The following is a 10,790-nucleotide window of genomic DNA, read 5'->3' on the forward strand; positions in this document are numbered from 1 at the left end:
CCAAAAGTAATTTCCAGTTATGGTTTTTTAACTAGGTAGCAGTAGGTAATAATTTCATTGGTATTTATATTAGTGCCGAATTAATATTTTTACCTTTCATTTAAGCCTATAAATACTAAAAAAATATTTATTTCAGATGACTAACAAAGAGAAAAATAGCTTTCCTGAAAGAAGATGTTATTGATATGGTGCGAACGTGCAAGAAAGAATTTAAGTTACATCACGGAGGGTATCTGCAGTGTGTAGGGGTGGTCCGTAGTTTGACATTTACATAATTTTATTTTTTTTAAAGCGAAGCTTTTCTATGATTACGGTCGGTCAGTCCATACGTCCGTCCGTACCTCAGTCACAGAGAGTTAGCTCTTTTCGTTAATTTAAACAGGTTAGAATTGTCCTATCGATTCCAAACTTTGCATGATGATTCCTGTAATAGTTAGGTACAATTTAGAAAGCGTAGCAACCCTATAATCAATACCAGAATGTCCGTACATCCATTTGAAACATGTCAATTTTTAACTTTTTTGATAACAAATTATCCGATTCTTCAGATTTTTTGAAAACTGATTCCTATTACAACAAGGTACAATGTTATAAGCAAAGCATCTCTATAAACAAGTCCTAAAAATTTAAGTATGTCCTTAAACAGTATTATCTATTTATGCAGTTTTGCAACAAATTTACTTACAATATTGTTTGTACTGAAGCATTAATATTCTGCTAATTCAGTTCTGACAATCAACAAGTGGTAATATTCGTTTGTCCTTCCATTTCAGAGCTTCGCTTTTATGGATGTTGTCATCCTTGTTTAATTTTATTTAAAAGGGGGTCATTTAGAAGTTTATTTTACTTTTATCAATTTGTTTTATCTGATACTTTCCAAAATATGTTTTATTAAGACTTTATCAATAAAAAGTAATTTTTTTGTAACTAGACCAAATATAATTAAGAATTAGAACCATAAATCTAAATACAAAACTAAAAATATCCTTGAGACATTCTATTCTGCAACCTTTTTTATTCATAAACATTTTTAATCAAGTTATTTTGTTTATACCTAGTGTGTGTAACTGTGTAGGTACGTCTTAAACTGACAATTTTTTTAGATTTTAAAAAGTTAATCTAATTGATTTTATTTTTATTTATTATTTTGTTGTAATTAAATCAGGGTAGCCCCTTTCGTGACAACACCCCTTAAGGGGAGTTTCTTTGTATTTTCACAGTAGCTTTTCTCCTATTTCCAGCCCCAAGCAATTTTGAAAATACGACGAATCGCCCCTTAAGGGGTGTTGCCACGAATGGGACTATACCCATGAATCATTTTTGATTCAATTGTTTTATATTTACCTAACAATTCTATTGTGATATGATATATACATATATGTATTATTTAAGTAGAATTTGTTGTTATTTTAATAATTTTTAATACAATTGTTTTAACTGATTCTTGTTTATTATTTATTACAATTTAGAAACCATAAAAACTCAATTGTTACTAGAAAATCTGTACGTCCATTTATAACATGCTCATACACATATAGTAAGCTGCGCTAATATCCAATAAAAAGTAGTAAGTTTTGTTTATATATAGGTTAAGAATTTGGTTACCGATCCGATTAAGTTCTACATTTTAGGGAAGATGCATAAAGGTCCTGAAATCCTTTTAGACTGTTTTTATCATTAAAATCTTAAGATGGTTTTATGCTATTTTTCTACGCTAAATTCTAAAACTAATATTCTTTAGTAAATGAATTGCTACCAAGTTCTTTATCTTGATAGTCAGAGGCTTTTAGTAAAGTAGAATTTGGGGGATGGTGCATTTTGTATTAAAATTAATTAAAAAATGAATAAATTTCCAATAAAAGTTGCACTATCAGAAATACTCGTTTTATCTGGAATTATCTGGTTTTTCAACCTTAAAGTGTCACAACTATAAAATTGAATTAATTGCCCATTGTCCCCTCCCTTCCTCCCTGGTTAATTTTGGACATTTTTTATCTGAGGCCAAAGCGTGCACAAGATTTTTATACATATAATACACGTCTCGATGATTTAAATATTATCTTAAGTTTTAAAACTACACATAGAATTTTATAGCTATTTTTGACAGCTTTTTGCAGATATTAAAATTATAAATAATAAGATTAAAACCAGTTTTTTATTTTGATATTTGTGAAAAATTGTCCATAATACGATGCTATACATGATTTTGTTTATTGATGAGAACCTATTTTAATCCATATCAGTCATACTGGAATAGTTATTTCTCGCATCGTATTATAAATAACTTTCCGCGTATATAAAGATGTAGAATCATAAGATTAAAACTTTTTTTAAGCCCCGATATGCGATATCCGCGGAAAGCTGTTTATAATACGATGCGATAAATAACTATTCTAAATTTCTTGTCAATATATCAATGTTGTGAGAATGGTATGGAAAAATTTGAATTTGATATTCTGGCAATGTAAATTAGATTTTCATATTTTCAATATATACATACATATGTGAATATGTATACTAGTATAGCTGGATACAAATATATCATTCAAAACTCAATATATCTATGGAATTTAGAGAGTTTCAAAAACTATTTGCTTTTTGAAATACTAATGGCTATGCCCCTAGAGATCCCCCATTTTAAAATTAAAATAAAAAAGATTTTTTTTTTAGTTTTGGGGGTGCTATTTTTTATTAAAATATTTATAAACATTTCCAGGACCTCTGGGAAGAAACTTGGTAAAGGAGAACCATATCGGTTCAACAGATAGTGAGATCCTTCAATCGACAGACAGACGACATTCTATTATTTTAATATGATAATTGGTTTTTGAATGTTTTTTTTTCCCGCTACAATAATGACTTAGTAAGCAACATTCTTTAAAAAACACACTTGCATGGTATTTTTGTCTCTCATAATTGAGGATGTAAGATCCCTTATAACCGGTTCTCAGCCATACGAAAAAATTATGTCTAGCATCGTATTAAATCCAGTTTTATTAGCCCGTGCTTTCGGCATATCGGGGCTAAAATTGTACATTTTTATATCCGTGGAAAGCTGTTTATAATACGATGCTAGAAAAAACTACAACAATTTTTGTGAGGCAGCGATGTAGCGACCCTATTTTTTTTAAGAATCCACCTCTGGTGGCCATTCTATTAAAAATGCAAAAGAGAAAAAGAGACAATTATATGAGAGAAAAATTATGAATGAGGATTTAGAAAAAGATAAATGGCATTTTTAAATTGCATACTATGATTGTCATTATTATCCTTATAATAAAGTAACAGGATGTTTGTGTGTTTGTATGTGTGTTTGTGTGTTTGTATGTTTGTATCGAAGGATCTCGCTAACCGCTGAACCGATCGGGTTCTCCTTGACAGGGTAACTTCTCATAGGTACCGGGAAGGTTTATATCTATTTTCTTGGGGGGTGTGACACCCCCAACCCCCCCCCCCAAAAAATGAAAAATCCCCATTTTTCTTTTAAAATCTAAAATAAGAAATTGAATTATTAAATTCGACTCTCTCCTCCTCAAGTGAGTCCTAGTATATAAAGCAGTAAGCGCTTTTTGTCTGTCCTGAAGGATCTCGCTAACCCCTGAACCCATAATGTTCTCCATTACAGTGAAGTTTCTTATAGGTCCCTGGAAGGTTTTGAACTATTTTTTGGGAGGGTGTCTTCACCCCCCTCCACCTAAAAAAAATATTTTTCACTCTTTTAAACACAAATTTAAAATGGGATGAGGTCGACTTTTTCCCCTCCTACCTTAAGTGCTCCTAGGTGCTTCTAGGGGGCGTAGCCGCTAGTAGAAAATATTGCAATATTTTAAAAAAGGGAAGTGCATTTCAGAAAAATAATTTTAAACATTATAAATTACAAGTATACCATCAAATATACAGTATGACCCTCGAAAAAGTATTTTTAAGCATCTGCAGCCCTTATTTCTCAATGAATTATTAAAAAATGCATATGTCCTTGTTCTCAATAGTATTCCACGTATATAGATATAAAAATATTTTTTTTACCTCCATTAACACCGGAGATTTTTAGTGCTTAAGTTTTGAAAAAGTGACTGAGGAAAAAGTAACTTTTAACATGAAACGACTTTTTTAGCAAAATTAAGCTAGAAATCCTTTTATTTTTGTTACTAGCAGAAACTTTATACAAAAATGAAATAAAAAATTTAGTTTTTGAGTAAAAAGCATTTTTTTACACATATTTTTTGAGTCTTTTTAGTTTAATGATATTTTGAAAAACTTACTTATTAGGCAAAATTGTTTAAGATTAAAAAACCAAATAAGTCTGTATGAATATAGCAGGAAAATTGTTTTTGTTTCACAATCCTAACTTTAATAACAAAAAAGTTATAAAGAAAATAAAAATAAAACATAATGATTTTTTAGTCTAAAAAGCTTAATTTACCCCCCTATTAAATAATTGAGATGTCAGAAAAGTAGGCGGAGCAACTGTCATAATTAATCCTTTTCTATAAATAAGAGTTAATAAATAACCTAAAATTTGCAAATAATCAATTCATTCAGTAGTATTTTTTGCCATTAAAAATTTATATTTTTTGGTGGAATAAAAAAGAAATATTTAGTTAACTTGTTTTTTTTTGTGTCTCATTATTCAGTTGCCAGAAAAACATAATATAACCATCCAAATAATAAGAGAAACAAAAAAAAATCTTTTACTCAGTCACTTTTTCAAAACTTTAGCTCTAAAAATCTCCGGTGTTAATGGAGGTAAAAAAAATATTTTTATATCTACTTACGTGGAATACTATGGAGAACAAGGACATATGCATTTTTAATAATTCATTGAGAAATAAGGGCTGCAGATGCTTAAAAATACTTTTTCGAGGGTCATACTGTATATATTTTTTTGTATTATGATAAATAACAGACAATTAGACATCACTAAATTAGTCGTCATGCCGTTTTTGTGAAAATATTTACCCTTACAGATCGGGCTCCAAGAGCCCCCCCCCCCTCTATCTCGGCTCCTGGTACAGATAAAGACGTAAAAATTTTTTCTGGTGGTTCATGTATATTTTTAGAGAAAATTACTTTTTCTAGTCATAGCAGTCAGACCGCTCCTTAGCCGCTTTTTAGCGGCCAGCCGCTAAATTTTAAAACAGCTGTAGAGCGGCCAATTTTGCAGCTAGGATGACCAAATTTTAGGACGAACTTTTATTTTTCATAACAAAAAAAATTACTTTTTCTGATCATTGCCAAAAAACGGCAAATAACGGAAACCGCCATTTTCGGCGGTTACGGCGGTAAAACGGCGGTTGGCGGCGCAAATTAATATTTTTATCTGTTAATTATTGCTCAAGGATTTACCAAAAAAATATAGGTCTCTAGCTGTGATAGAAGCCACGATATTCATGATATATGTCTGTAGTAAAAGCCGGACAAAAATCGGTCATAAAGTCGGTCAGGGAGCGGTTAAACGGTCATAACATCACTTTTCTCAGAAGGTCATTGATATCTAAGTATTCACCATAAAAATTTAGGTTTATACCTTATACACAAAAGTCATAGTGTAGAAATTAAGATTTATTTAGAATTTTTTCTAATTTTTTTTGCTACCCAACCGACTTTGACCGGACACCACGACCGACACAGACCAGATATCCTAATAAAATCAACTTTTGCCGACGTATAATTACTAAACTTAAAAAGTCATGAAGTTACAGCTCTCCGTCCTACCTACAAAAAAAATGAGATTGAAAAAACTAGAGGGGGGGGCTCTTGAAGCCCCCCCCCCCCCCGATCTGTAAGGGTAAAGCTAGCTATATGAATTGCATCGATTTTCAAGTCTTTATATTTTTTAACTACATGGTAGAGATTGAAATTCTTAATTAATGTTTAAACCATTGAACAGGAAAAAATATGCAGTTCACAAAATGCAAGTTTAAATGCATTTCGTGCAACAACCCCTTTTGTTTATACTGGCAAATCAGCTGGCATTTATTATAAAAGCTATATTCCTTTCCCTTACCAAACACCACGTTTTACGTGTTCATGTATAGTATCATATTAATTTTAAAATAGCCAAAAAACGCCAAAACCATCTCATAACTAACATGGAACGAGATGTTATCGGACAAGCAAACTAAAATAACACTGTAGTTGATAGAATTACTATGTGCATTAATTTGTGTAACTTTTTACTTTACAGAGCAAAGAACAATTCTTAATAATGTGTTGCCTTCAGGTGGTGGACAATACATACCCTAGTTAGGGACGCCCAAGCTTTTTAATTTGAGGGGGGGGGGGTAAAATGAAAGTTTTCAAAGGTTTTAGGGAGGTATTGTAATGTATTTCTTTTTATTTTATAATTGTATGAGGGAGGTGAAAACCCCTTTACCCCCAAACTTAGACGTCAATGTATAGACTGGCTTAACCAATAAAATAATGTTATCTAAATGATACAAAGCATAACTATGTCTGTCTGTTTGTCTTGTCTGTCTCTCCGTCTGTCTGAAGCTTAAAATCTCAGTAACCACAGAACCGATTGGGCTCTACACTTCATGGAATATACCTACTGGTCCTGGGATATTTTAAAGCTATTTTCTTGGTTGGTGAGACACCAACCCTTCCCCTAAACAAAAAAAATTCTTTTTCTTTTTAAGACTAAAAAAGCGGGGTCGACAACTCCGCCACCCCACCAAAAAAAAATTTTTTTAAATCTAAAAAACGAAAATTAGGTTGATCAAACCTCTTGGGGCAAAGCCCCTAGAGGCTAGGGGCGAAACCGCTAGTATTCTAATAATTTGCTGCGACATTATATGGACAACAATTTAACCCGCCATTTAGAATTGAGTGCCAAATTAAGAATTTAATTAGTTGTAAAAGCTGCTGTCATAGGCCAGACATCGAAATGGGGCAAAAATAACATATTTTGAAAGTGAATCACAAACTCTACATAACCTCTCCAATTACACCCCCCCCCCCCTCCGCCCTAATAAAAAATGGTATTTTGATGCATGCACAAGAGATGTTTAGGGCATAGTCCCTTTCGTGGCAAAGCCCCTTAAAGGGAGAGATTCGTGGTATTTTTAAAATGGCTTTTTATATGTTAGGTTAGGTTATATTGGGTTAGGTGATTGGTTCCGCAGGATTAGAGCCCCCCGCAGGGGCTAGAAATAGGAGAAAACCTGTTGTGAAAAATACGAAAAATCGCCCCGATGTTTATCCCTTCCTTATTATTTCTTATATTTAGATTAATTAGATAATAGTGAAGATTTCTGTAACAATAAGGACATATAATAATGAACATAACTAATTATGACACACAAAATTACCCCTTCTGTAGATTAAAGTTAGTGTTTGAAACGTTTGAACTTTAGAAACCCACCAATCAAAATTCAGTAAAAGTCCCCAAAATTGTTAAGCCAACAAATAAGAAAACTTTGGGTACTAGATTAAATACCAGTCCAATGTCTGATCCCTCCCTTTGAAGTTCCACCACATACACAGGAAGGAAAGGAACAATGGTCTTTTTATTACACTAGTCCCTAAAGTTTTACAATAACGTTTCATTATTCGTTGGGTTAAAAAATTTAAGAACTTTAACTGATTTTTGATAAGTTGGTTTATTAAGTTAAGTGTTCAAACGCTTCAACCAATAATTTTAATGCACAGAAGGGGTAATTTTGTGTATCATCATTGAGGATGTACATAAATTTATCGGCCATTGTCTTATCCCTTTAGATCCCTGATTTCCAGCACACATACATCAAGATATATCATACTTATTCAAGTTTCAATATGCCACTCTCTATAAAAATAGTCAGGACTACACATTTACACTCAGATCAAGTGATTATTAAAGTTGGGGCTATTACACTTCTTACAAGAAGTAATAAAAATATTAGTCCCTTAAATTTTATATTCTACACAAGCGGTTACTCCCCTAGAAGCACTTGAGATGGGTGAAGGGGGTGGAATTAGACACATCTGTCTTTTTAGATTAGTTTTACAAAAAAAAAGTTTTGAGAGGGTAGGAAATCGACCACCCCCATTTGTAATTTTAGTTTGAAACAAAAATGTTGTTTTTTTTAATTTGGGTGTAGCTAATTTTACACTCACCAAAAATATTTATAGACTTTCCCAAAATCTAATTAATTTTACAAAGTAACTTATTTTTTTAAGTTAAGAAAAAAAAGCTAATGATTTTTATAAAAACATGAAATAAAAAGTGACGTCGCACTTATCAAGTATCAAATAAAAATATAATCCCCAAAGGCATTAAATAAGATATAACATGCATTATATTACGTCATTTATGTAAGTCCTCAAAGTCTTATAATAACGTTTTCTTATTCGTTGGCTTAACAACTCTGGGGACTTATGAATTCTGATTGGATTAGTCTTCAAACGTATTAACCACTAATCTAACGCTACAGAAGGGGTACTTTTGTGTATAATCATTGGGTTTCCTTAGCCTTACATTATCAGAATTAAATTTCACTAACGCTTCGAAACCGATTAGTATCCGGTGGATTAGAACCGGTTCCAAGCCACACTGAAAAATCGAGTATCGTTTATTATTATATCCAGTTTTCTACGATGTTAAAAAGTGTATAATCATGATGCCCCGATATGCCGAAGGCACAATCTAATAAAACTGGTTTTAATCTTATAAATGTATATTTTTATATCCGCGAGAAGCTGTTTTAATACGATTCGATAGTTGACTATTCTACTACTATTACATAACAAACAAAGTATTTTTATAAGGATTTTGTTTGTTAGTGGAGGGGGGGGGGGCTATTTTTCAAGCACGTTTTCTCTTTGTAGGGTGATGTAACCACCCTGGACCTAAATGAAACTTTATCAGTTACGCATTTAGCGAAATCTAAAGCTATACACAGACAGACAGATTGACATCATGTTACATTTACAAAATAATATCAGAAGCTCAAATACATAAATGTGCGCAAAATAGTAAATTTTTGTCTTTGATAAAAATAAAAAGGAATAACTTAACTTCTTTACTTAAAAAGGAAAATATCTTTAAATTTTAATAAATAATATGAAAAGTGAATTTTTAGTAGAAATTGTAAAATGTATCATATATCTAAAAATGAATTTTTTATGTTTTAAACCAAATTTTCATAAATACAGCGGCTTTAGACTTTCAAGTGGGGGGTTAAAGGGATGATTACCACCCCCCCCCCCCCTCAATTTAAAATTTACCCCTACCTTTTAGCAGGCGGTATTTACCCAACCCCAAACAATTTTTTTTTTTGGGGGGGGGGTAAATCCCCCCCCCCAAAATTTTTTTTACTATAATTACATAGCAACCAATTTTAATGTTTTTGGGTATGACACATATTTTTGTCTTATATGAGAAAAGAAAATGATTAAAATATTAGAGCTTATGGTGAATCCTCCTGAATCAATCCTTTGGGTCCATGAATCTGCTCCTACACTCAACAGATAACCGGACCATAAATAAATCCTGTGTGGGTCCATGAATCTGCCCTGACACTCAACAGACAACCGGATCATAAATAAATCTCATGGATCCATGAATCTGCTCCAGCACTCAACAGATAACCAGACAATAAATAAATCCTGTGGATCCATGAATCTGCTCCTACACTCAACAGATAACCGGACCATAAATAAATCATGTGGGTCCATGAATCTGCTCCTACACTCAACAGATAACCGGACCATAAATTAATCCTGTGGATCCATGAATCTGCTCCTACACTCAACAGATAACCGGACCATAAATAAATCCTGTGTGGGTCCATGAATCTGCCCTGACACTCAACAGACAACCGGATCATAAATAAATCCTGTGGGTCCATGAATCTGCTCTAACACTCAACAGATAACCGGACCATAAATAAATCCCATGGATCCATGAATCTGCTATAACACTCAACAGATTACCGGATCATAAATAAATTCCATAGGTCCATGAATCTGCTCCTTCACTTAACAGATAACCGGACCATAAATAAATTCCGTGGGTCCATAAATTACCTCCAACACTCAACAGATAACTGGACCATAAATAAATCCTTTGGATCCATGAATCTGCTCCAACACTCAACAGATAACCAGACCATGAATAAATCCTTTGGGACCATGAATCTGCTCCAACACTCAACAGATAACCAGACCATAAATAAATTCCATAGGTCCATGAATTTGCTCCTTCACTTAACAGATAACCGGACCATAAATAAATTCCGTGGGTCCATAAATTACCTCCAACACTCAACAGATAACTGGACCATAAATAAATCCTTTGGATCCATGAATCTGCTCCAACACTCAACAGATAACCAGACCATGAATAAATCCTTTGGGACCATGAATCTGCTCCAACACTCAACAGATAACCGGACCATAAATAAATCCCGTGGGTCCATGAATCTGCCCTGACACTCAAAAGATAACCGGACCATAAATAAATCCTGTGGGTCCATGAATCAGCTCTGACACTATTAAGTTTAGTTTAATAATTATTTTTTCTCGTATTCATTCGAATCCGGTGGATAGGAACCGGTTCTCATCCATACGAAAAAACTATGTCTAGCATCGTATTATATCCAGTTTTCTATACGAATATAAGATTAAAACCAGTTTTTTTAGCCGGTGCCTCCGGCACCTCGGGGCTATAAAAAAACTAGTTTTAATCTTATAATTGTACATTCTATATCCGCGGAAAGCCGTTTATAATACGATACGAGAAATAACTATTATGTTACCAAATTATTGACTTATTTTATAGAAAAAGTATACCATTCGAATTGGTT

The 10,790-nt window shown here is 32.7% G+C and overlaps 1 protein-coding gene across 1 annotated transcript in view; it reads left to right on the top strand.

Annotated features, from left to right (window-relative positions):
• The window catches only part of LOC145306637 (uncharacterized), a 50,806-nt gene extending 40,016 nt beyond the window's left edge, over positions 1–10,790 (top strand). The window contains exon 14 of the mRNA XM_080148918.1: positions 9,388–10,790. Coding sequence (XP_080005044.1) covers positions 9,388–9,457 — 70 coding nt within the window. The 3' untranslated portion in view covers positions 9,458–10,790. The remainder of the gene's footprint in view (positions 1–9,387) is intronic.

This window comes from Acartia tonsa, chromosome 14 (genome assembly GCF_053477335.1).
Source record: "Acartia tonsa isolate MP-2025a chromosome 14, ASM5347733v1, whole genome shotgun sequence".
NCBI classification, from domain to species: Eukaryota; Metazoa; Arthropoda; class Copepoda; order Calanoida; family Acartiidae; genus Acartia; species Acartia tonsa.